Source organism: Epinephelus fuscoguttatus, linkage group LG5 (genome assembly GCF_011397635.1).
Source record: "Epinephelus fuscoguttatus linkage group LG5, E.fuscoguttatus.final_Chr_v1".
Classification (NCBI taxonomy): Eukaryota; Metazoa; Chordata; class Actinopteri; order Perciformes; family Serranidae; genus Epinephelus; species Epinephelus fuscoguttatus.
In genome coordinates this window covers 36,589,673-36,617,512 of record NC_064756.1, presented here as the reverse complement: position 1 = coordinate 36,617,512, position 27,840 = coordinate 36,589,673, and the positions used below count along the sequence as shown (strand labels likewise).

The window sequence follows — 27,840 nt, the reverse complement described above, 5'->3', positions numbered from 1 at the left end:
CATCACTCTCCTTCTTGGTCAAATAGCCCTTACACAGCCTGGAGGTGTGTTTGGGGTCATTGTCCTGTTGAAAAATAAATGATCGTCCAACTAAACGCAAACCGGATGGGATGGCATGTCGCTGCAGGATGCTGTGGTAGCCATGCTGGTTCAGTGTGCCTTCAATTTTGAATAAATCCCCAACAGTGTCACCAGCAAAACACCCCACACCATCACACCTCCTCCTCCATGCTTCACAGTGGGAACCAGGCATGTGGAATCCATCCGTTCACCTTTTCTGCGTCTCACAAAGACATGGCGGTTGGAACCAAAGATCTCAAATTTGGACTCATCAGACCAAAGCACAGATTTCCACTGGTCTAATGTCCATTCCTTGTGTTTCTTGGCCCAAACAAATCTCTTCTGCTTGTTGCCTCTCCTTAGCAGTGGTTTCCTAGCAGCTATTTGACCATGAAGGCCTGATTCGCGCAGTCTCCTCTTAACAGTTGTTCTAGAGATGGGTCTGCTGCTAGAACTCTGTGTGGCATTCATCTGGTCTCTGATCTGAGCTGCTGTTAACTTGCCATTTCTGAGGCTGGTGACTCGGATGAACTTATCCTCAGAAGCAGAGGTGACTCTTGGTCTTCCTTTCCTGGGTCGGTCCTCATGTGTGCCAGTTTCGTTGTAGCGCTTGATGGTTTTTGCGACTCCACTTGGGGACACATTTAAAGTTTTTGCAATTTTCTGGACTGACTGACCTTCATTTCTTAAAGTAATGATGGTCACTCGTTTTTCTTTAGTTAGCTGATTGGTTCTTGTCATAATATGAATTTTAACAGTTGTCCAATAGGGCTGTCGGCTGTGTATTAACCTGACTTCTGCACAACACAACTGATGGTCCCAACTCCATTGATAAAGCAAGAAATTCCACTAATTAACCCTGATAAGGCACACCTGTGAAGTGGAAACCATTTCAGGTGACTACCTCTTGAAGCTCATGGAGAGAATGCCAAGAGTGTGCAAAGCAGTAATCAGAGCAAAGGGTGGCTATTTTGAAGAAACTAGAATATAAAACATGTTTTCCGTTATTTCACCTTTTTTTGTTAAGTACCTAACTCCACATGTGTTCATTCATAGTTTTGATGCCTTCAGTGAGAATCTACAATGTAAATAGTCATGAAAATAAAGAAAATGCATTGAATGAGAAGGTGTGTCCAAACTTTTGGCCTGTACTGTACATGGTGGTGCAACATGGACATCTCCATGGACAAGGACTTGCTCCCTATGTAGACATGAACAGCTCATTTCAAAGATAACAGAAACACAGCAATTCTTATTTTCATGTGATTACACACTAAAGAAAACATACTTATTTTATCATTCCATTTCTGCCAGTATATCCCCATAAATCCTTCACCATGGATCTTTAAAAGGTAGAGTTTAAACTAAACATTATTAGAGACAAAATAATACTTAGAAAACAGACTGTACAAATTAAGTAATGCCCAATGACTCCTCTTGTCTTACTGTTTAAGGTCCCGCAGCCATCCAGCTTCCAGTAAATAATGTAGCCCAAAACATACCAAATACACAGGGAACTCAAACAGAAGTGGGGTAATATTTTGTTAGACTGTTTTATCTGAGAGTCCTTGGTGCAAAGCTTGTTCCATATGAATAAAAATCTGATGTATCATCTGCAGTATACAATCATGCATTCATTTTTCAGCTTAGTTACATAGACACCGGACAAAGATACTGCCAGCACAGCAACATTCAATCTGCCAACCAAAGGCAAAGGAGGCACATATTCCCAATCAAAAAATGAAGACTCACATTCTCAATCCTGCCAGCATACCAGCTACATCTCTATAAATCTAAGTAACATGATAAGCACACTATGGCAAAACACTGTGGCAAGGAAGAGATAAGAAAGTCCTGGTGGCCTGCAAAAGTACAGTTATGCATTAAACTGATTGATCACAAGTGCAATACCCATTAAATCAAATGCATTGATGAGATAGTTTACAAGCTAGAGCTGCACCAAATGTGATTTAATGAATAATGAATTTGGGACTCATCTGTTAAAACTACAGGCCACAGTTTGACTACAGTGCAGCAAAGGGTGGATAGAAGCAGATCAGCTGTACAGTATATGCCTAGATATTAAGACTATATTAAAGGTCCCATATCATGCTCATTGTTTTTAAAAAGGTATAGTGTGGTGTAAAATAGAACAAAATACAAAAAAAATAAAGTATAGAAAGAAATCATAAGCAGAAATTTGAGCTGCAAAGGAGACAACAAAAAAAATTAGAGGCAACTCTTAAAACCACATAACACTATAAAGATTACAGTTTTCTACAAGCACAAAATCATTTCTTTCTGCAGACTGTATTTACCACTAACATGGTTCCTCTCTTTGGTTGGTATCTGTTCTGATGTGAGCAGGAGATGATGATGAGTCAATCAGACAGTCAGTTGTCTAAATGGTTCACAAACACTACAGCTCTCCTGTGGCACAGGAAGCCAAGGTGTGTACACACACACACACACACACACACAATGAACAACATTCATTATGTCTAAAGCATGCAAACAATATGAAACATACAAGAAATACAAATATTATTACTGAATATTATTAAATATTAAAACAACCATTTTCGTCAAAACCAGCTGCTAATGATGCATCTAAGGTTTTGCAGGCACAGCTTGTGAACGTCAGTATGTCATGATGCCGCTACTACGGGTGGTTAGACTGGAAAGTTTAGCTTTGGGCTTTTGCTCTTCTAACCTGTCCTCCTTTGAAGATGTGCAGGTGATCTTCATCCTGGAAGTCAGGCCAGAGGTCAGGTAAGACCCTGCCCTCCCAGTATAATGCCTCCTGGGTCAAACTGTCATCACTGACCTTATTTTCCACTGACCTCCTTTATTTTATTTACTTATTTATTCATTTTGAAAGTTTTAATTGAAGGAATTAAGGTACATTAACATTATGTACACAAAACTGGCCATACCAAGGGGTAAATATATACAGAGAAAAAATTAAAGAATAAAAAATAAATAAAATTAAAAAATGATAATAATAACGATGATGAGAAGAAGAAGGACAAGAACAAGAACAAGAAAATAGAATCCCAGAATAATGTATAATCAGTTCATGTGAAATTTATCAAACACGCAGCTGTTTTTTAATTGCTTTGCTATTTTTGTGGTGCCTGTCATCATGGACATCATTAATTAAAATGTGTCCCTGTTATAATTATGTATATCTGTGGCCCCTGCTTTATATCTCTCCCATGGATGAACAGCGCTCTCTTGTGGTCAAAATTGAAAACTGCACTACTGTAAATTGCCTGTGCTACGTCACATGATATCTCCTCTTTAATTGGCTGTCCGGCTCTGATCACATGACCGTCTCCCCTCTCGCTATCTCGTCTGTTTCCAAACCGACACTTTGACTGGGTGTTAAATGAGCTTTTCCTTTGTTCTTCGTTTGTTTAACAATGAAACAACAACCTTAAATGTGATTGTTTGTAAAGAACAGATGTCGACGCTGTTGTATGCGGGATTTTAATTCCCCTGGATGAATAATAGCAGGTGGGTTGACAGTTCCTCAAAGCTGAAAGTGACTTGTTTTTGTTGTTCTGCACAGTCAGCGACTCTTCGTCCGCGTAACTAAAGTTAAATCAAAACCTGGTGACGGTGTTAGTTAAGTGGGTTTTCATGTATTGTCCTTAATAATTTGAAGACCTTTGAGTCTTGTTGCGCTTCAGAGTGACCCACATTTAGTACACTAAGTTTTTTTTAGCCTTCTGCTAGCTAGCTATCCCTGTTTATCTGCCCTGAAGCTCTCAAAACAGGAATTTTACTTTTAACTTGTTAGTTTGGAGGATTTAAGAATTTAGTAATTTAGCCTTCTTTGTCCTCTGCTACCAGGAGTAATTTCATGCACCAGTCAGACTTTAAAATCTGGCACACTTTGCCAAAGACACTTCAGTTTTTACGTTTCCTTTGAGTACTATAATGTAGAGATTTTAAAGATCATCTGCTATATAAAGCTCAGTGCAAGAAAAATAAAATGCTGTACCTTTACATTGTTTGACAAGTGAAGTGCAAGTGACTAGCAAATCTGTGGTAAAGCTTCTGGGGCTAGGACCTGGAAAATACCTTCTATATCAGAATCTCGATCCAACAGCATTGCTAGGCCTGTATCCTCAATTGTAGACAGAAAATATGATAGACTTCAAAATGTATCTATTCCATATTATAGACTCAGTTTTGGTATAACCCAACAGCTAAAATCTTTACTGTTTTTCTTTCTTATTTCTCCCTTCTTACTAAGTGTCGGATTTGTCCATAAGCTCTAAAAATAGCAAACACACAAGCATCAAACTAAAGCGTACTGTTTTTTTAATGTGGCTCGAGAAGGAAGTGTTTAATCTTCTTTGAAATCAGTTTTGAGGAAAGCCAGTTGCTTCAAAACACATTTTTTACATTCCGATGAGCTTGTTTCTTCCTAACTCTTCTGCGTGATCCCAAACCACAATTTTTTCAGTCCAGTATATTGTATGTTGCCATAGCAGCAGCTATAATGAGTCACATGTTAGGAGACACCAGTTCGGAGATACTGAAGCTTGATGGAGTCATACTGCTGCTGTCAGCATTCAGGCTTCCATACTTCCTCTCTCCTTTAAGCAGTCAGACCTCATAAATCACGGGACCTCAGACTAAACTTTTTTTATGTGGGGTGTTTTTGGTCATTGTGAGCTCAGCAGCCCTAGCATGTCAGCAGCTGGAGCCGTGTGTGTCTTTGTGCATGTAGGTGAGCTGTGCAGGTTATTCTCTGTCTGTGGTGTTGATAACATCTAGAACCTTCTCTTTGTCACGTCTGTAAAGGTTAGGCAGAGGTGTGTGTAGAGGAGAGACAATGATGTTTGAGATTACTGTGATTCATCGCTATGTAGGTACTTAAAAAGAATGTGTAGGATTTAACTTTGAGTATCCACTACTCAAACAGAAACTCTGTTAATTCCCCCTTTACCTAGGTTTACTTTCTGTATTTCCCAAACACCGTACACTGGTTAGTAAACATTGTGTTGTTAAGTGAAGTTTTCTGATGTCATACCACAAGATTTCTGTTCAGTAAATTCAAAGTTTTTACCTTCTGCTGCCATTTCAAGCTGCCAACATGTAAAAGTTTCCTCATGCAGCTTCAGTGTCGGGTTTTTCATCAAATGTTTCAGAAACATGAAGACATGATGTAACATTCAATATTTTGTTCCTCTGTTTGGTTTCAGATCTGCGGAGCATCATCTGACCTGAGTTGACACTACTGATATCTATCAAATCAGAGGTCATTTTGTCTTTGAAAATGAAGACGGACATCACTTACAATCAGGTAAGATGCTTTCAGATGCTTTTGTTAAGTAAATCAATGAGCTGATGAACAGAATAATTATCTGTGCTGACACAGATTTTGAATAATTTCCACTTTTGATTATTTGTCAAAATTAGTTCTCAAGTAAAAAATACCAAACATTTCCTTGGCAAAGTTTCTCTAATGTGATGATTAACTTGTTCACATTTTAGAAATCAAATTGATTACTTTGAACAACTGTTTCTGTCAACAACAAAAAAATTAAATAAATTATTTTTGACTCTTGTAACATTTGCCAGTCTCTGCTCTAAAAGTTAAATGAATCTCTTTCTTTTAAATTAAATAAATGTTACTCGGATAAGAACAGTAGAGTTTGTTCTTATTGTCTGACGTGAGCTTAAGGTTCATCCCATGTCACCCTGTCAGATCTAAATTACATTTCCATTTCAAATATTCATTTTATACTCTTATTTTGGGGACAAAAATCCCATTGGCATTAGCAGAGTTAGTAATAGTAACCAATTATAAAATCAGTTTCACAGATTTATGACAGTAGATGGTTGTACTCACCAAAAACGATCTAAAATGGAAATAAGACTGTTTAACCCTTATGAGGAGTCATGGACCAGAACTTCCTCCTCCTCCATTAAAGGTTCAGTTCAACTAAATCACAAAAACACAGATGAAAAATGGTTATCCACTTTAATAGTAGTTTATATAGTAGTAGTTGAGATTTGAATTAAAGAAGCAATGTATAAGATTTAAGGGGATTTAGTGGCATCTAGCAGTGAGGATTGCAGATCACAACCAGCTTCCTCCGTGTTAGAATTCCTCCAGTTGTTCTAGAGGTGTTTACTGGGAGCAGAATTATCCACAGAGGTCTCTTCTTCTCCAAAACAAATGGACCAGGTGATTAAAACTGGTAAAAACACTGAATTAATTGTTATACACTTAAGAAAGCATACTGTCACATACTGTATATCCCCCTAAAACCTACACACTAGACCTTGAAGTGTGAAAAAGCACCAGTAATCCCAATGACAAATTACTGCGAGTCCTACAGTGCTTCCTCTCATGCATTGGTCTCAGGCATGGTGTTCCCAAGAAGAAATTGATCCCATGTTGCAAATAGCAGTCAATATTCTGCAAATTTGTTAAGGTTGTAATTAAAATCCTCAAAACATTGTAACGCTCATTGTGTTAATGTATTCTTCTGTAGCTGGTGGACGTGGAGAGGAGGAGACAAGAATCCCACAGGAAAGCCCAGGTGGTACGTTACAGAAACACACAGATTCAAATCAAGTCAAGTGTATATACTTAGCACTTTACTAAAAACACCAATAAATAGACTGAAAAGGTAAGATAAGATAAAAAAAAAAAAAGATAAGATGAATATGATTTACTAAATGTTGATCAACAGTCACTGCTCGTTGCCCTCCCCTTCAGTATTCCAGATGTGTGATAGCTCTGGCCACTGTCGCCACTGTGCTGCTGGCCATCATGGCCCTCTATAACCTCCTGACACAAAGAGTTTCCTCCTCCCATCCTGCCCCAAGCAGCAGCCTCCATCTGCCCCAGGCCGAGTCCTGCTCAGACCCCTGCAAGTAAGCAAACACCTGCACACACTGGGATACAATCATTTATTCAGCTTTCAAAACTGTCTATCATATCATCTGTTTTAATAACTGTAGTACAATGTAAGCACTATTCGATATTGATAATTGGAGAGCAAACTCAAAACGTGCAAAAACTGATGATGTGATGGTGTGTTTTTAGCGTTTTGTTTGTTGGTTTGTTTTTTAAATTGTGAGGAAGGTGTGTACTGAGTGGGACATTTTATTTATTTATATGTCATATATTTGCAATAACCTAACATCCACCTGATCGATATATATATGTCAAGCTCTAATCTATAGACAAAACCATGAGTACAGATATTAATAATTATCATCAAGCCATTTCCTCTCTTTCCTGCTGTCAGAATCGTTCTGGTGGAGAGCATCCCAGAAGGACTGGAGTTTAATTCCAGCACCATTCACCCCTCCATCTTCCAGGCCTGGCTCAATCTGATGGGCGAGGCTCGCAGCAGTGTCGACATCGCCTCCTTCTATTGGACGCTCACTAACAAAGACACTGGCACTCATGAGCCGACAGCCTATCAGGTCAGCTGGAGCTGTGAATGGCCAAATGGCACAAGATGACTTTTACTGATCAAAAAAACAATAATGGAATGGATTAAGTACACATGGAGACGTTGACAGGCTTCTTAAAATTTGAACTAGATAAAACAAGAAAATGGTTTTCTTTGTGTTTGAATACTTTGAATATTTACAACTTAAATAATTTTCTTGCTGTGTGCACAGGGTGAGACCATTCTGAACACACTAGCTGAACTTTCGGGGAAGGTGTCTGTTCGTATCGCAGTGAACACACCACAGGAGAGTCAACCACGAGAAGACCTCAGACGGCTTAATGACTCAGGTTACACTGTCTTCTACTTTGTACCCCCGAGTGTCAAACCTATGTGTGAACTCTCAGACAGAAAACATGGGGGGAAAAGGGGCATGACTCCTTCCTTTCTTCTGTTTTTTTGTTCATTTTTTGTTGTTGTTGTTGTTGTTTTTTTTGTAGCTTTCAGGTAATAATTAGTACTTTGTGTGTGTGTGTGTGTGTGTGTGTGTGTGTGTGTGTGTGTGTGTGTGTGATTCAGGAGCTAATATCAGGACAGTTAACATGAGAGAGCTCACCTCAGGCGTCCTCCACACAAAGTTCTGGGTTGTGGACAACAAACACATTTACATTGGTAGTGCCAACATGGACTGGAGGTCCCTCACACAGGTACACACAGACACACACACACACATAACATTCACTTACAAATATCAGTCAGTATTTCCTTATCGTGTATGTGTCAAGTAGAAATGATTTACCAGAATATTTTCATTACTTTGTGGACAGTATCAGTGTTTTGCACTGTAATCATGGGAGGAAGTGAGTATTCCAGTCTGATGAAGGACCCCGGGCGATATCTGTGAAATTGGATGAAGGAATTTGTTTCTTCCACTTTTAAGAGGAAGTTCTTGTGTTGGCTCAACCCTTGGTCACATGCCATGGTGAAAGAATAGTTTAGATTTGCTTTAAAACTGTGATGGTTTCAAGCCACATCTTAATTTTAGCTTTGCTAATCAGATATTTAGTATTCGTTTGTGTTTGTCTGAGACCAACATAGAGACATTTCTTTCCTGTAGAATTTAAGATCTCAGTAATTACCATTTATACCAAGATTAGTGTAGAAATGTATGGAAAATATTGTCCTGATGTAATACACTAATTCTGTAGTTTTAGACATCTGTCGCCTCTTACATTCTGACTTGTTTGAGCAAAGAAAAATAATTTGCACACTGATATGATGTAGTCATTAGAGGCATTAAATTACAATCTTCAAAAGAAGTTAAAGCGTTGTCGCCTGTTCAAACGATGGAAAAGGAAATTGAACTCTGTTGGAGTCATGCAGTATCCTAGTAAGAGCAAAATGTACAAAATAGTTTTTTTCCACGTTGCTTCTGCTGTTTTTTGTTTTTGTTTTTGTTTTGTTTTTTCATTTATTGCCACAGTTTTAAAATCTAGAACCTATAAAATGTGTGATTCAGTTGATGTAAATTGATATTCTGCTGTTTGACTGTAGGTGAAGGAGCTGGGTGCAGTGGTCTACAACTGCAGCTGCTTGGCTGCAGACTTGGGTAAGATCTTTGAAGCCTATTGGTTCCTGGGGGAGAGTCAGTCAATCCCATCACCTTGGCCCAACAGCTTTTCCACCCTCTACAACAAGGACACACCCCTCCAGCTTCCACTCAACAACACGCCGTCCAACGTCTACCTGTCGGTAAGATATATACAGGGAGAGTTTGTTTGTTTTTGTTTTTTCAGTATGTTAATTGGAAAAACCTTGTCTGTTTGTAATGCTGCTTCTTAAAGGAACAGTGTGTAAGATTGGAGAGATTTAGAGGCATCTAGTGGTGAGGACTGCAGATTACAACCATCTGAAACTTGTCCCAGTTGTAAGTCCTTAAGTGTTCATTGATTCATTCAGCAGGTTTTTACTGGGAGCCAAATTATCTGCAGAAGTCTCCTTCTCTCCAAATCAAAAGAAAAAGTTGTTTCTTTGACACTGTTTGGCACGCCACAGACAGGCCACTTGCCCAGTGCCTGTTAGGTGTGCTCCCCTTTTTTCTAATCCAGATGTTCAGGAGGTTTTTACTGTGAGTCAGATTATCTGCAGATCATTCCCCCTCCAGAACAAATGGACTTGATGATTTAACCCAGTGAAAATACTGAATAAAGTTTCAAGTTACGAATCAGTGTTTCTTTGACACTGTTTGGCATTTTCAAAAGGGCCATAAGCCTAGCCCCTGTGTGTGCTCACCTTTTTTCTCTGATAACTTGAGATCCAGATGTTTAGGAGGTTTTTACTGGGAGCTGAATTATCCACATAGGATTCTTCCTCTCCAAAATAAGCAGACCAGTTGCTTTATACTGGTAAATACACCGAATAAAGAAGTTTCACTTAAAAGAAATCTGTTTTTCCTGATGCTGCTCATAGTGGAGGGGCTTCTAACTACAGTGGCCAACGCAAAAACATGAATGGGCCGATCTAGAGCCCGTGTTTGGTTTGTCTGTTCTGGGCTACTGTAGAAACATGGCAGTGCAACATGGCAATCTCTATAAGCGAGGACTTGCTCCCTGTGTAGATATAAACAGCTCATTCTAAGATAACAGAAACACAATTCTTATTTTTAGGTGATTGTACACTGAAGAAAACACATTTATTATATTTTATTCCATTTCTGCCAATACATCCCTCAAAATCCTACACGCCGGACCTTTAAAACTGAAACTCAACTCTTTTGACTCACTTATTTGAGTGGTGAGTTGACAGTAACCCCTGAAATGTATTACAGACCATTTCCTTTAATAACAATGTCTATGAACAAAAGTCTGTCTGTACCCAAGTTTGAAACCAAAAATACCCCACAGCCCAGTGCTGTTCTTCTACCCTAAATGTACTTATAATGACCACTGGTCCTTCGTGGTTTATCATTTGGTTAGGCTCCTATACTGTTCAAATGTTGCTAAAATGAACAAATAATTTACGAGATCTCTTCTCTCTCCTCGCTTTCTCTCAGAGTTCCCCTCCGTCTTTCTGTGCAGCCGGCAGGACTCCAGACCTTCAATCCATCCTCAGTGTGATGGAGGATGCCCAGAGCTTCATCTACATCGCTGTCATGAACTACCTGCCCACCATGGAATTCTCACATCCTAAAAGGTACAGCTGTCTTGTGAATCAGAACCACGGTGAGGATAGTTTTTAGAAGAGTCAGAGTTACATTTTGCTGTGAAATCTTGTACAGATATCTGTGGTATCTGGATGATGCTAACATTAGCATTTAGCGTCCTGCCACCATTCAGCTTTTATGATTCATGTATGAATGAGTGTAAACACATGCAGAAATCTAGAACAAAAAATCATGATTTAAAATAATGTTATTACATTACAATTTATCAAAACTGTATCTAATGTGGAATTTTTAAGCCAGTTGCAGCTGTAGATACCGCTAACTACTACTGAACTACTAAAAGCGCTATCCTCTTCAATTTTGGTTGCACATTGTTTGAAGCATTTCCTTTGAGCAGTAAATCAAGCCTTTATTTTCCTGGAAGATTGTACCCAGTGGCAGACAGAGTTACATATTGAAAGTGAAGCTTATATGGAACCAGTCTAAACTCCAACTCTCTTTTTCATAGCCGTTACATTGTGGAATCAACATTTACTTCATAATGATATGTTAAAGCAGAAAACGTTCCACTGTTTCCTCTTAAAGGGAAATTTCGGTTTATTTCAACCTGTCTCCTATCGTCCTAAATTTGTTTCAAGTCACTAGTGACATAGAAATAATAGTTAGCATGTTAGCCATTAGCCTAGATACAGCTGTAGCGTCAGACCTGTTAAAATGCAATTGAATGGGCATCCTTTCAAGTGCAAAGTTAGTCCACTAAACAAGCTTTTTCTCCACAAAGACCGCCTCATATCGTTAGGATAAATGTCAGAGAACATATAGAAAACGACATGTAAATGTGTCGTCTTACCTTACCGGTGTGCTGCCATGTTTGTTTACCATTTAGCTGGTAAAGGCTGCAACCGGTCCCATTCCTTGCAACTAGTGTTGCACGGTATACCGGTACTAAAATAGTACCGCGGTACTAGAGTATTCCAAACGGTACTATACTGCATTTGGAAAATACCGGTACTTTGAAATTGATTCAATTCATTAATTTAGTTAATTTATTTTACTCATTTATGCACACAAACACCTTTCTTGTTCCTATTGGAGCACAGATTGCACAAGTGTTGTGTATGACAACACCTGTATTAACATTTGCAGCTGGCGTACGTGAAAACAGACAAGAGAAAGTCTGCCTCGCAAAGGGAGACAACATGAGACAACACCAACTTGGTGAAACATTTGAGCAACCAAACCGTGACATCCATACCAAGGTACTTACTGAACCATGATTTTTTGGTACCATTACACCCCTACTATTTATTGTTCTAAAGGTTTGTAGCCAAAAGGACTTTTCCTTAGGAAAAGTACCGAAAAGTATCGAAATTCATATTGGTATGGTTACCGAAACAAAGATTTTGGTATCGTGACAACACTACTTGCAACAGAGGTATTCCTCTTCTGTGGGCATTGGGGTACAGCATTCACAGGTAACGTTACACCACCAATCTCCAGAGCTACGCAGCCTTGCAGCAGCCATTCCTCCTCTGTCGTCCTCTACCTGTTTTGCCTCTCTCTCTCTCTCCTCCTCCGTTCTTCAATTTCACGAAGCTCTTCGTCAGTGTATTCTGGCTCAAATAAATAAGGGCGGCCATCAAACTCTGCAAAATCAAATTCCTCCTCCACAAAGTCGAAGTCTGGCAAAAAGTCAGCCATTATTCTATAAATTTTTCATAGAATAAATGAATGAACTTTTCAGGCTACTGTCCGGTTCTGCCTTCCAGCTGCTGCTGCTTGTTCTCGCGAGATTTCAGGCACGGTATGAGATCGTTGCGTGTTCTCGCGATATTTCAGCTGCGCTTTGGGAAGCAGAGCTAAATGGTAAACACAGCGTAAGGTAAGACAACAACTCTGAAGACCACCTAAACGTGGAATGTTAGTATATAGGCTTTCAACATCGAGAGGCGATGGCCGCCCTTATTTATTTGAGCCAGAATACACTGACGAAGAGCTTCGTGAAATTGAAGAACGGAGGAGGAGAGAGAGAGAGAGGCACAACAGGTAACGTTAGAGGACGACAGAGGAGGAATGGCTGCTGGAAGGCTTTAGCTCTGGAGCTCGGTGGTGTAACGTTACCTGTGAATGCTGTGCCCCAATGCCCACAGAAGAGGAATACCTCTGTTGCAAGGAATGGGACAGGTTGCAGCCTTAGCTAAATGGTGAACAACAAACATGGCACCACACCGGTAAGGTAAGACAACACGTTTACATGTCGTTTTCTATATGTTCTCTGACATTTATCCTAACGATATGAGGCAGTCTTTGTGGAGAAAAAGCTTGTTTAGTGGACTAACTTTGCACTTGAAGGTTGCCCGTTCACTTACGTTTTAACAGGTCTGATGCTACAGCTGTATCTAGGCTAATGGCTAACATGCTAACTATTATTTCTATGTCACTAGTGACTTTAAACAAATTTAGGACGATAGGAGACAGGTTGAAATAAACCGAAATTTCCCTTTAAATTTGACGTCTCATGTATTAATGCTTTTTGCATGGCGCCCTCTGCAGGTACTGGGCAGACATCGACACCCAGCTGAGGCGAGTCGGGTACGAGAAGCGGGTCAAAGTGCGCCTGCTGATCAGCTGCTGGGCCAGCACCCAGCCGGTTATGTTTCCCTTCCTGAAGTCTCTGGCCTCAGTTTATGACCCCAAGAGCAAACTGGACATTCAGGTGGTACGTACAGCTTCTGTATCTATTTATAATAAAAAAAAAAACAAAGACCTGGTCATGGTCATGTTCCATTGAGAAAGGAGGTTGTACATATTAAAATGATGCATATTGCATAGTTAAAACAATAACCTGATGATCTCTTGTTTTCTTTATGCAGAGGCTGTTTGTGGTGCCTGCCAGCCCCAAACAGAGGGACATTCCCTTTGCCAGAGTCAACCACAACAAATACATGGTGACTGACAAGATAGCCTACATAGGTAAGGCTGTGTACACACTGCATGGTTATATAATAATATAATATATAATAACCACATCTGATTGTACACCTTAAGATGTGTCACCTGTCTAATCAGCAGTATCTTCAAGAAAAAGTGAAAAATGGGCTAAAATATAATCTGTGTTTTTCTCACCTCAGGTACATCCAACTGGTCAGGTGACTACTTCGTAAGCACAGCCGGCTCAGCATTGGTTATCAACCAGACTGCATCACAGTCACCAGAGCAAACTGTCCAATCACAGCTGAAGGCTGTGTTTGAGAGGGACTGGGACTCTGCCTACAGCACTCCTCTTACCCAGCACTCAAACCTCAAAGACTTTTGTTAGTTTCACCAGCCAATATTAGAAATACCATCTCAGTATGGACACATATTACAGTGCTATAGTTGCACTGTTATTTTAGAATTTAAACTTTCAGGCATTTTGCACAAGCCAGCTATCACAGTGAACACGGAAACTCTTGAGCTGAAAAATCAGCCACAGGCGACCCCTCAGCAGAGCAGAGTTTCCCTGTTTGCTAAGGTCCAAAGGTACTTGATCTCCAGTGAACCTGGAGTATCACAGCTTTAGTGCCAAACTCCTATTTGACCGGAGTAATGTGCCATGACACCAGTAAATGGCCCAGTTCTGTCAGTCTTAACACTTTCAAGGGTTGTGCAAGAGTGCCTCTGTTATTTTAAGGCAAGAAGTACTTTGAATCTCTTTGCTGAGTCTATCAAGGCTGGTCTGAGATTCAAACTACACATGTGGACAATAAGCCAAATCCAATTTGAGTTACCTCGCATCATACCAGAATGTACTGTGACATATGGTCAACATTGACAAACCATGAACAGGAATTTCAAATCTCCAACAGACTTGGAGAATCAAACTAGAATTAATCATGGTTTCCGTCATGTAGCAGAAGGGGGCATGTCTATTTCAGGATGAGGCACAATTATGTTTTCAGCTGGCTCCCATAGTCACCATGTTACAGGATCTATTTATTGATCACTCTCTAGTTTTAAAGATCAATCACAATGCATTAACTTTTTTAAACAACAGTCTCAGTGGGAGTTTTTTTAATCCCAGCTCACCTCAGGGAGTAAGGTCTTTTCTAAATTGATTGTTCTATTTGCTGCAATAATTAACATCCAACTGGTGTGCTGTGTTTGTGCTGTAAATAAGATGTAGGCTTTTTAAATTCTACTCAGTCCTCAGGATTGTTTTCAAAATAAATTAATTTTGAGACAGCAGTGTATACAATAGATTGAAAGTTAGCAGCAGCAGTAGTTAAGGGTGAACTATTTTAATTTCCACTGTGTGGAGTGATTGAAACTACCAATTAATGAAGAGGTGGTTGTTATGGCAACTGTCCAAAGAGATGTGTTTACTTGTAGCAACATGCTTATAAGAAAGCTCAGGGGCAGTTATTGTATACACATCCTTATCTTCCTCCTCTTTATAAAGAAATTACTCTCAATAAATGTATTTGAATCAACCCAGTTCCAGGCTGTTAAACATTCTTTGTGTGTGTCCTGATACACGTATTCTGTTATTTTTCAAAGTGCCTGTTCGAGGCCATGCGAAATATGAATTTTTCAAATGACACAATGGACTTCATACCACTTTTCTTTGTTAACTAAATGTTTCTGCATAACTTGTTCAACTGCTAGAACAGAGCCTTGGACATCCTCACATGGGGGTATGATGTTAAAAAGATGGTTCAATTCACCAGATGCTCTCCTCCCTTTGAAAATAGACAAATTCTGAACATTTGGTTCTTGGAAGAAATACAATATTTGCACACCTGACGTGTGACAATGCACTGGAGGGCAGCAGACATTCATCTGTCAAATCTCTATGTTTAAGTCATGCTACGTTTCAGATTGAGCGACTTATTAAAGTCAAAAACTGTTTTTGATTAATCACAAATTCAACACATTCGCACACTTCAAAAGTACATTTTATCTCCCTGCATGATTGTCTAAGTGCTGCTTCTAATCAGTCAACACAATGTGAGAAATGTAGTTTACTAAATTCAACAAGAATATTGAGGTCATGGTACTTAAACTTCCAAATCCCATCATGACAGATCCTTTAAAAAAGAACTGACTTTGACCCAAGGATGGTGCATGGTAACCATTCCAATTATCTAGTTTGGGGACCTCAGAATTACATCTCTGCTCTTTGCAGACGATGTGGTTCTGTTTGCCTCATTAGATACTGACTTCCAGTACACACTAGGGCGATTCACAACAAAGAATCAAAATGGTCAGGATGAGAGTCAGTACCTACAAGTCTGCGGCCATGGTTTTTAGTCGGAAAAAAAGTGGTTTGCCCCCTCTGGCTATGAAGAGAGTTACTGCCCAAAGTGAAGGAGTTCAAATATGTTGGGGTCTTGTTCACAAGTGAGGGTAAAATGAAGCATGAGATGGACAGGCGATTTGGTGTGGTGTGAGCAGTAATGCAGGCGTTGCACTGGAATGTCATTTTGAAGAGGGCGCTGAGCCAGAAGGCAAAGCTGTTGATTTACACATCCATCTACGTTCCGACCTTCAGCTATGATCACGAGGTTTGGGTAGTGAGTGAAAGAGTAAGATAGCAGATACAAGTGGCCAAAATGAGTTTCCTCCATAGGGTTACTGGGGTTGGCCTTAAAGACGGGGAGCTCAGACATCCTGAGGGAGCTCAGAGTAGAGCCCCTGCTCGTTCCTGTTTAAAGCAGCCAGTTGAGGTGGTTCAGGCATCTGGACATCTCTCGTTAGAGGTTTTCCAAGCACATCCAACTGGTAGGAAGACCCAGGGTAGACCCAGAACGTGCTGGAGAGATTATATCTCTGGCCTGAGAACACATCAGGATCTTTAATTTTGTCAAGATAAAAGTCCTCTGCAACTTCAATCTTTTTACTGGGGGAGACAAATGCAAGTTATAACTTTTGAGGGGCATCCCTCCTGAAATCTGCACCTATGACGCTGTAGTATTCAGTATAATACCTGTGCAGAAAAACATCAGTTTGGACATGTGAAGCAGGAAGGAGTCAGGCAGCCTCTCTTCCTCTCCAGCATGAACAAAACACTGAAGTTCAGCTGCAGTTTTGAGCCAGCAGCAGCAATCAAAGAGCTCTGGTTCACCCACTGATTGGAAATCAAAATGATGATGTGACCTTTCAAGTTGTCTGTCAGTAAGAGCTTCTTCACCTGAAGTTTATCTAATGATGAGTCAAGACTTGAGGCCAACAGATAAATATAAGACCTACAGTGAAATGTAAGCAGAGAAGAGCCATCATCAGGGTTACTTAACTGAATATGCTGCGTATAACCAGTATTATTATTATGGCAATAACCGGGGCAGCTGCACTGCCCTCTGGCCGCCTGCTGTGATTGTTTCACAGTACAATAGACGTGCTGGGCCTTTCTGTCTCCATACATTCCTTTAATCCTTCATCAGCGTGCAGCAGCGCGGAGGAGGAGCGTTAACGGTGCCGGCCGGGACCGGTCAGCAGGGCGGACATGGCGGCACACAGCTCTGTGTATCACTGCTAGACTGGAAACGCTTTTAGTTAGCTTTTACAGTAAATTTAATTTGATAAAAGAATTTCACTTGGAGTCATGGACGAGCAGTGTTTGTTTTTATTACTTCCTGCGCGGAGATGCTGCTGGCGTTTTGGTGCGCAAAGCTGTGACTGTCTCTGTGGGTGAGGCTGCAAACTTTCCAGGCAGAGCTCCAAACCAGGGCGGCTATTTCACGGGAATGGAGGTATGAGGATACAAGACAAAACCTATTTCAAGTCCTAAACAGATTTATTGATTTGTTTTTCCTTATAAGAACATTGGTTTAAGCGACTTTGCGTCTTTGTCCAACTGCATACTTACTGCTTATTGTGCATTAACGCACCAAGCCCTCCTACCATATAGGGTGTGTAACTTACAGCTGACCTTGCAGCCATCCAACTCGAGTAGACTATTATTAGACATACAGCATATGGCTCGGGATGAGAGACATATAGGTGCCCGGGGCGCACGTGTTGCATCAAGTTAGTTGAAAATCAAGTTCCTCAGTTTACCTGTCTCAGTCTGACACAGTCGTCCTGTAGCCTGCTGCCTTAGCATAAGGAGAAAATGCAAAGTAGTTAGTCACAGCTTGTTACTGTGATAGGATCGGTCATTGTTCAGTTGCTGGTCATCTCTCAAACTGCTGTCTCCACAGTTTCAGCGCCTCCACCCAGATTAGAGCCCTGCTGGTGTCCTCAGTGTCCGGCTCCTCTGCTCACTCTCCCCCGGCTGTAAGGTAGCTTACATTACACCTTCATGTTGCAGCTTTAGTCTGTAGACTTTGATTGTATGTTGACTTTTACATTGCTGTATAAATTTGTTTGTTCACCCTCCTCTCTGTGCTCAGATCCATATATTTATGACATGACATCTTTAAAGGGTTTAAAAGAAATTTTGAGTTTCGAAGATCAACAAACTCTGCTAAAGTCAAATTAGATTCTTAACTTTATTCTTAGTTACCTGTTATAGCCTACTCTAAAAAATATTCACTGGTTCAACATATTTGTAGTTTTAGTCATTTAGTTTCGTACAACCAACATGATTAGCTTTGAACTCAAACACTTTAAGTTGAACCAAATTAATATTTCTACAAAAGTTGTGTTGATATTTAGTAGTCAAACTATTTTATGCAAGATATCTACCTTATTTATTTTAATTCCGTCCTTCTAAAAAAATGTAATTTTTTTGGCCAACTATGTAAAATAAGTTGTCAACTGACTAAAATGCATTAATGAAACAGATTTTTTTTATGCTGAAGAATTTATCTATTCTAAGCACTATCCACATACCTCACAAATCTTTTTTAGAGTGTATCCTTAAAGTAGGCTACAGTAGGCTAAATCCACCATTTTGTCAGGGTTAACTGACACATCTCAATTTTTAAAAGAAAGATATCTGATTTAAGAATTCAGTGGTTTTTCACATATAATGAAACTTTTGGAATAATAATGATAATAATAACCATCATCATCATCATCATCATAATACCTTTATTCCTAAAGCAATTTTCAAGAAAGTTACAAAGTGCTTTACATACAATTAGAGATAGAGGTAAGACAATAGACAGATAGTTAATGAAATATTACAAAAACACAACAAAAGATCATAAACAAAAGTCAATTTAAAAAGTAGGTCTAAAATAGTGAGTTTTTAAAGTGAATTAAAAGAAGACAATGCTTTTCTAAAGTCCTCTGGCAGGTCATTCCACAACTGAAAAGACTTAGTCACTTTAAGTTTTAAGGGTTGACTAAGGAATGGCCAGTAACTTTTTTAATTCTACTCTAAGATGGACCGGGTGCCAAAGAAGTGATTTTAAAATCAGTGTGATGTGTTCTCTCCTGTTGTGCCTAGGTATGAGTCTGACTGCAGTATTTTGAATCAGCTCAAAATAAAGCAATTTCACACTGAGTGCAACTGAGTAAATCCACACAGTGCCATTTAAGGGAACATTTTAAGAATGGCAATTTGAGCCTGTAGAATAATTATTGCAATATTGCAGTTTAGCCATAAACTGATGGTAACATCTGATTATTGTATCATGTCATGTTTATGTTTTCCATTATATGCAAATTAGTTTCACTGTGCACTTTTGTCTCAATAAGTCAGAATTGATAAACCAATATACCAATCAATCACACATTTTTTAATCTCCCATGCATTTTAAATAAGTCAGTTACAAGCCCCACAAAATCAGACTGTGCAAACTTTGATTCTGTTTAATTTATAGGTCTAAGTGACACAGAAATAAAACCAACAGAAAGACAGATGCCTCCACCATCCACCACTTGCATCATTTCCAGTGGGAGGTTATTTGGCGTGTCGTGTTGCAGTGGCAGATTTCTAACACTTGTGTGCAGTATTTGTGCAGGTTTAAACTAACAGTCTCTTCTGACTGTCATCCAGTGTTAAAGCTTTGCTCTTGCCCCACTTCAGTGTTGCTCAGGTGCTCAACAACAATTTGAATAGAAATTAGAGTCCACTGGAATCAGGCTCAAACTGAAATGGGACCAGTTTCTCCATACAGGCTCTTGTGTATTACTAAATTCTTTCCTGTAATAGATTACATTTTTTACTGAATCACAGTCCGTAACCAGTGTTTAGGCAAAACTTTAGCTCAGTCCAGTTGTGGTCCACTGGATCTGGCTGTTTATGGGTGTGTCTAAATGAGAGAATAAAACACACCCAGTCTCTGCTGACTGCAGACCAGACTGAGACGTGCTGTTTGATGAATATGCGCCTGACCCAGAGCGAGCTGTGATGTTGTTACCCAAATATACAGAATCTATGATAAGACTGTGGTACATCCCTTATATGTCACACTCTCTCTTCATTCTTCTGTCTCCAACTCTCATAACTTCTCATAACCCAGTTTTCAGCATTTTTTAGTATGAGGAACGGCCAAAACTAACAAGGATAGTTGGCTGCCAAGTGCTGTCCCTCACAAACATATAGCTAAATGAGGAAACACACACACACACCCACACACGTCCTCTGAAGTATCTCCAACATGTCACTTCCCAGTATGTTAACTATTCAGTGTCACCAGGGGCCGCGGAACGCGGCAGAGCCCAACCCTGGAGGTTATTTCTGTCTTGTAGTTAACCATGCAGACCCCACCCGTCCACTGACCTGACACTGTGTGTGTGTGTGTGTGTGTGTGTGTGTGTGTGTGTGTGTGTGTGGTGGGAGGGGCAGGTTGTGGGTTTATACCCAAGCCTCACTGAACCTGGCAGCATTTGATTTAGATCCTTTTCCAAAAACAAAAATAATAATAATTAGTAGTGTTCAGAAGCAGACTTTAGCGTGATTTAGATGACACTTGCAGGGCAAATATTAAATGTTTGTTTTGCCAGCAATCAGAAATGGCCAAAAATATGTTGAAATTGGTGTGGCCTGTAACAAGAGATTTGTTCTGAATTAGGAGTCAAGGAAAAAATAAGAGATATGATTCATTTACTCCATGAGCAACAAAATGAAGTGGTCAAAAAATGGCCACATGGTGGCGCTGTTGAATCCACTTTCAAAGTGACTTGTTTTTTTGGGCTACTGTCAAACTTTCCACAAAGTTTCTATTTAGTAGGTTTTTAGAAATAATTCTATCTAATAGTAATAAATAATTAGACTAAGACTATTAGCTAATAATAAAGTGAGACAATAACCATACTGAATGCACCCTCTCCGCTTCACCCGATTATGTAACTTGATAATACACCTCGAGCAAAACCATGAACACTGGTCTCTTGTCAGTTGTCTCTTCACTGTGACACATGTAAAAACACTTTAAGATAATGAGTTCACTTACAAATCAGAACTCGAGCCAATAGGCCACAGGTAAACATCTGGACAACAATGGATGATGTGGATGATGTCCTGTGGCTACAGCCTCAAAAAAGGGAAGATTTAGCAAGGCGAATATTTTAGTTTTCTTGTGCTCCACTTTTTTTGAACAGTGTTGGAACATTTTGAAAAAAAAGTTTTGCTAAATAACCCCCATAGTTTCAAAGATAGTGCTTCAGCAATTAGATAAAAACTGCAAGGAATACTGATAGTTATTTCTTTCTTTCTATAGAAAGAATAAGAAAAACAAACATACATGTATTGATGTGATATTAGTGCTCACTGTTCAACAAAACCAAAAGAATACTTCTTCTCTGTTGCCGAGACACTGAAGTAACATTTAGTTTATTCATATCTGCACTTATCACTGCAGCATCAAGCTGCACCACGCAGCTAATGCTGTAATGGAAAGAGTCTCTGCTGCCAGGGGACGACTTCAGTGTGTGTGTGTGTGTGTGTGTGTGCTCGTGTGTCACCCTGCGGACCACCCAGTAAAATTTACCAGGTTACTAAGCAGTGTTGTAACAGATCATATCTTTTGTGTTTGTGTTACTCTTCTTGCAGATGTTTCAGCTCCACAACGCAGGAAGGACCAAAGTATCTACAGCAGGTACTGTGTGTGTGTGTGTGTGTGTGTGTGTGTGTGTGTGTGTGTGTGTGCGTGCGTGCGTGCGTGTGAGACAGAAGAAAAGTAGAACTTGCAGTAAAGAAACATTCATACACAAAGTAATCAGTGGCAGTGTTTTGATGGGATGTTGCTCTTCCTCGGATCAAAATGTTTTCTGCTTGTGTAATCAAGTGAATCTGTGAAGACATGAAGTTGATTTCCACAGTGATGAAAAAAAGATAGAGGGAGGAAAACATGATGAAATAGTTTCAAAAACAAAGTAAGTGGAAATGCAATCAGTGAACAAGCAACAAAACAAGCAGCTTATTGAAATATCACACTTCAACGCAAAGCAAACAAACAATCAGGATGAAGGAACTCAGAAAGTGTTTGATAATAACTAAAGAGGTAAGGTGCAAAATAACAGAGCATTAAATAAATGAAAACATAATGAAGCAGGGGAATTTACAGGGAAGGCTTCAAACAGTAATTTTGCTGCCTTCGTCTATAAGATTGTTTCTTTTGTGGTCTTCTTGAAAGAAAGAAAATCTGACTTTCAATAATAGAATGGGGCGGCACGGTGGTGTGGTGGTTACCACTCTCACCTCACAGCAAGAGGGTTGCCAGTTCAATCCCCGGTGTGGGAGCCCTTCTGTGTGGAGTTTGCATGTTCTCCCCACGTCAGCGTGGGTTCTCTCCGGGCAGTCCGGCTTCCTCCCACAGTCCAAAGACATGCAGATTGGGGACTAGGTTAATTGGTGACTCTAAATTGTCCATAGGTGTGAATGTGAGCGTGAATGGTTGTTTGTCTCTATGTGTCAGCCCTGCGATAGTCTGGCGACCTGTCCATCCTCGCCCGATGTCAGCTGGGATAGGCTCCAGCCCCCCCGCGACCCTCAAGAGGATGAAGCGGTTAGAAGATGAATGAATGAATGAATAATAGAATGATTCAGTCTTTCCTTAGAAAATTGAACAAGAGGTGAATGTGGTAATGAACAAGATGGTGTTGGGATGTAGCTGTGTGTCAGTGTGTTGAGGGGGTGAAAACATTTGCACTTTAATTACCATAGTGTCCTCCCAGTGGACAGATGTGGTGACGAGGGTGCAGACAGTAAATGGTGGAGTCCCGTTCATTAACATTGCTGGTTCCAATCATACCTACCTGATGTCTGCGGGGCTCCACTATATTGCCAGAACTGGTTGAATGTTACGTTACAATGGATGGATGACGTGTGACTTTGCTACAACTACCTAATAAGGCAAACTTTAGTCATATCGTTTTAGGTTTTATATTGTGTAGCTGTAGTAATGAGAAAACAGTTTGGTTTGACAGGTTACGTAAATGTCTTAATGGCTCATTGATGAATCCAGGACACTTCATTGATAGCTTATTATTATCATGACAGGGTGATTAAAAAGTGAGCAAGTCCTTTATTAAAGACCACAAATTTCTCACTTTAAGTCATCAGACCTGGAGTTATAAATAGCTTTAATCATTAAAAAGTTGACAATAATAAAAAAAAGTGTTTTTAACAAGTCATAGAAATGTAAGTAATGCTACTACTAATATTCAAAGTAATTATACGATTAATTTAAATAAAGTTGTCCCATGAAGGGAGAGGTGTTGGTGGGCCAACATATACATAGAATAATAATCTGCAGGTGTTTATGTTTGATGTTAGTGTTGGACTTTGGTATGAATGCCCTGCAGTCTTTGCATAAAAAAAAGACAGTGTAAGTGAACACTTCACCCACAAAATGTCCATTTGTAAATCAGTTAGACATGCTTTGTTACCTTGAATTTATGGAGAGAACTTTTTCTCACATACCTCCGCGGAAAATGGCAAACATATTGATTTATTGACTGGTTCCTTGGTTTAACAACTGCAAAACTATCTCAAAACATCTGCTCTCAAACTCTCACACAAATTATGCAGTATAATCCAAGTCTCATTCATCTAGTCATATGCTCAGTACTTCCCAAATACATACATTTTTACTAAAAAACCTTTAGTAATGGAGTTTGGCTTTGAAGAGAGCATAGATAAGCTTCAGTACAGTTTTAGATAGTAACGTGTTTGGGAAGTATTGAGCATATGACTGAGACATGAGACTTTGAATATACTGCGCAACTTTTGTTGTTATTTAACAGCAACAAATCAATATGTTTGCCATTTTCCACAGAGGCATGCAAGAAAAGTTGTCTTCATAAATTCAAGGTAACATGACATGATTTAATGATAAACAAATGGTCACTTTGTGGGTGAAGTATTTCTTTAATGCCAAAGAGCATACAGTTTAGAGTTAAGTCTTTAAAGCATTTAACACTTTTTTTAGAATGAATAAAGCCTTTAGGAACTTAACGTTTACAGTCTACCTTCTTGGAAAGGTTATTGTCATGGTCCTAGGGTTTTGTTGTAGTTTGTTTCCTGTTCTGTTTTGCAGGTCACACTCCTCATGTATCATGTCTTGTTTTACTTCCTACCTGTCTGTTTCCTGCCTTTTTTTACATTCCGTATCAGTCTCATTAGTCCCTCCGAGTTTTCCCTGCTCACCTGTCTTTTATTGTTTGCTCCACCCTAGAGTCACCTACCACCAATCCTTGTGTTTCCCTCCTTTTGTCAGTGCCTGTCTACTCCAGCTGTGTCTTGTTCGTGTGATTCGTTCTCTGTTTATACATACCTGTGTGTTTCCCTTTGTTCCTTGTCAGTTTGTGGTCTCTGTATCTCAGTGTTTGCAGCTCTTGTTTTATTCCTAACATTTTCCAGCCAGCCAGTTCTGTTTTCCTTGTTCTGTTGTAACCTGAGTTTAGTAAATTAATAATAATAATAATAATAATAATAATAATAATAATAATAAATTAATACTTAATTTCTTCAAGTTTCTGTTGCCTTGTTGTTGCTACTGCACTTATGTTCACCTGCCTGCAAAACCTTGACAGTGACACATGTTTTGAAAGTTGAAGTCATTCTCACATCTGAGGTAAATGTAATCCTGCAACAGTTTAAGGTATAAACCTGTATCAGTCTGGGTGATTTAAACGAAACTTGCATGTTATTTGTAAATGTCATGAACTGATCTGGCACAAACAGTGACAGAAGTGAATAAACTGCAGTCTGAAAGAGGAATAAGAGAGTAGACAGGTTTTTGGTTAAGATACTCTAAAGTTGTCTCTAATTATGTATGTCCTGTGACTTGAGGACTATTAGAAAATCTTGTTTCTCATTATGGTGAATGTGAAGATAAATGTTGTCTGTATGTGTGAGATAGAAAGACTGTCTGCCTGTCCAGGTTTGACCCTAAAATAACTCTGTAAACTGTCACCATGATACTGTTTGTTTTAGTATTGATATTAACTGAAGGGCTCTCCATCTTCTTCCCACAGGCATGATCAGCACCAGACGAACACCACAGCAGCCAGAGATGAACTAACTGCACATTAAACTGGATTCACTGCAATGTTTAGTGGAAGATTTTGTGGATACAGTATCAAGATAGAGCAGGCTCCTTCAAGTTTATATTGTGGGTTTCCATTATGATCTTTAAACTTTTGATAATTTAGCACTTTTTAAAGACGAAATTATCACAAGCAATTGAATTATCAAAGAAATGAATTAATTGCTTGAGTCCTATTGTAATTTTGTATCATTTTCTGTATAATTTAGCTATATGGTACGTTGGCTCAACACTATTTGGACAACTGTTTTTTAAAAATAGTGGACGCACAATGTTACAAAACAATCCAAGTATAAGCTGTAACTGTCTTGATGTCTCATGTTGTTTTCCTCCTGAGCTGTTCAGGTTCTACAGCAGGACTTAAAACCTGACTTCACCAATGAAGGAAATAAAACCTACTGTTTCTAAGTGTTCATCCCTTCGTGACTCTGAATATTATCACCCAGTTTAGATCATTTCTCAATTCTTACATGTGACTAGATCAATTTGATTGGCCAGTAATGGCTCTAAAGGGCTGACGCCAACCTGTTCATTCCTGTGTGACTCATATTAGGTCTTTAATTCCTGCAAGATAATTTTCTGAAGCACCAAAAAGAATTGCCAAAACTTGTTTTCCAAGATGGCCTCTCTAAGAACGCCTCTTCATAAAACCTGCCACAAATCCCACATGGTGATGATGGCAAAATCACAGTGTAAAAATATTCTTTTTGCTTAAGTAAAAGACATATTAACAGTGAAGTATTTAAGTGTTAAAATGAAATTGGAGATGATTATTTAGTTCCAGAAAACCTTGTGTGATGAAGAAAAGGTAAGAAAGAAACAAATTTAAAAAAGTGGTAGTGGATAGAAGGAGGGGAGCAAAAGAGAGAAGGAAGAAGCAAAAAAGGAAGTAGCAAGACCAAAGGCCTCTGCACACCCAGTCCGTATTTTTCATATGCGCATGTTTCTTCCATCATCCAATAAATTTGCAGTACAAGACAAAATGTTAAGACACATTTCCTCCCTTGCATCTCTCCAACAGAGGTACTGTACCTCTTGTGACTATTGTCACTTCACCGTGGCTAACTGAAGGGGCTGAGCTGTCCTCCCTTTCTGTCTCCATGCTGTCTCTCTCTCTCTCTGTCTGCATGTGGTCCTCATCCTCTATTACATCCTCTTCTTTGTCAGCTAAGTTGTGAAATTATTCTCTGCACCCTGTTTCTCCCTCTTGTTGCAGATGTATGTTTTTTGCAGGCTATGCCATATTTTCTTCACTGCTTCAGATGCAAAAAAAACCCGCAGAAAATCGAACCTGTTCTGTTAACCATGTTCGCCATCTTCGTCTGGCATGTTAGCATGCTAACATCAAATTGGCAGTAAACATAAAGAACAGCTGAGGCTGAAGGGAATGTCATCAGTAGTTCAGTAGGTATTTAGTCATCAACCAAAGTATTGGACAAATTGACATTTTGACCTGATGATGGTGCTAGAGTCAAGGGATGACCTAAGCTAATTTATCCTGTGGGGGACATGAATGTGTGTGCCAGATTTCACAGAACTCCATTCAATAGTTGTTGACATTTCAATCACAATCACAAATCTGAACCACCTGCTAGTGCTGAAGGAAAAGTAAGATGATCACCAAACTCAGAGGGATTCAACCTCGAGGGACCATGAATTTAAAAAAATCATTTAACATTTACATCCCTAGAGCCATGCATGGCTGTAAAGGAAAGGCACCCAGAGATGTGTCCAAACAACAACAAACAGTCGGTGTCTTTCATAAATGTGCTCTGGTTTGTTTGCTCCCCCTCTGGTGGCCTTTCTGACAGCAGCAGTTGTGTCTTCAGAGAAATGACAATTCATAACTCGAAACAAATTATACATCTGTCTGAACGGTGGGAAAGTAAGAGGAGTGCTGTCGACTACATTTTTAAGCTTGAACGTCTGAGCTGTGAGTGGGCATCAGGAGAAGAAAACCTGTGTGATCCTTCTGAGTCACTTTCTGTTAAACCCACAGGATTCTCAGGGCTTTAGCTGTGTGTGAAGTGAGCGTATATATCTGCGTGGGTGTGTGTGTGAGCGTGTGTGTGTGTGTGTGTGTGTGTGTGTGTTTGAGAGAGCACGCACACTGACTCTATCCTCGATGACTCAGCTCTCAACTACTCTGCACTTTGTAGGGATTAACTGAAGCATGTGGCAGACAAACACAGCTTCTAATGAGTACAGAAACTACATTTATCACCCTGAGACCTTGGGAAGCATCACACCTTCTCTCTGTTAGGCTCTGTGGGGTAAAAAATCACAAATTTGTTAGATTAGATCGAGGTCAACCTTTTTCAAAAGTAATTCTCACTCTTTAAAAATAATTAAGGGCACAAGATAAATTCAGATTTTGGTGCTTTAAAAGCAAAGGGAAGGCATTTGAATAATTTAGAAAATGAATGTTGTTACAAACTTTTGGAGATATTGAATGATTTTCTTTGACAGCGGGTTGGCAGCACTGAATATGGCAGTGTGTCTGTCAGTCTAACTCTGGTCTTGTGAAATATCTCAACAACTATTGGATTGTGGGTAGGATTAAATTTGGTCTCCCGCAGATGAATCCAAACAAAATTTGAGACAATCCTCCAAAGAAAAATGAGAGCATCTGTCGTTTAGGCAAATGCTCCAAAATGTCATCTGTTCAGATTTAAGTGACAAAGCCCTCTAGCAGCCGTAGGAATTATGACTCTCGTCCACTGGGAGCAAAGAAAGAAGAAGCATAACATTATTATAGAGC

At 39.5% G+C, this 27,840-nt stretch overlaps 1 protein-coding gene and 1 long non-coding RNA gene across 4 annotated transcripts; both read left to right on the top strand.

Annotated features, from left to right (window-relative positions):
- The first annotated feature begins 3,405 nt into the window (after positions 1 to 3,405).
- pld3 (phospholipase D family, member 3) lies at positions 3,406 to 15,129 on the top strand. 3 transcript variants are annotated; one of them, XM_049577163.1, is made up of 12 exons: positions 3,406 to 3,579; positions 5,280 to 5,380; positions 6,579 to 6,629; positions 6,806 to 6,963; positions 7,341 to 7,521; positions 7,723 to 7,840; positions 8,070 to 8,197; positions 9,045 to 9,242; positions 10,543 to 10,682; positions 13,207 to 13,372; positions 13,527 to 13,626; positions 13,785 to 15,129. In XM_049577163.1, the coding sequence occupies exons 2-12, from the start codon at positions 5,354 to 5,356 to the stop codon at positions 13,970 to 13,972; spliced, it is 1,455 nt and encodes a 484-aa protein (XP_049433120.1). In that variant the 5' UTR covers positions 3,406 to 3,579; positions 5,280 to 5,353; the 3' UTR covers positions 13,973 to 15,129. The 3 variants fall into 3 exon arrangements, with proteins under 3 accessions (XP_049433120.1, XP_049433121.1, XP_049433122.1); XM_049577164.1 differs by lacking the exon at positions 3,406 to 3,579 and adding an exon at positions 4,757 to 4,804; XM_049577165.1 differs by lacking the exon at positions 3,406 to 3,579 and adding an exon at positions 4,778 to 4,800.
- A 1,942-nt stretch (positions 15,130 to 17,071) lies between these two features.
- On the top strand, positions 17,072 to 25,472 carry LOC125888818 (uncharacterized). Its single transcript, XR_007449369.1, has 4 exons — positions 17,072 to 17,384; positions 17,835 to 17,915; positions 21,581 to 21,626; positions 25,009 to 25,472. It is a non-coding gene; the product is annotated as an uncharacterized LOC125888818 (long non-coding RNA).
- The last annotated feature ends 2,368 nt before the right edge of the window (positions 25,473 to 27,840 follow it).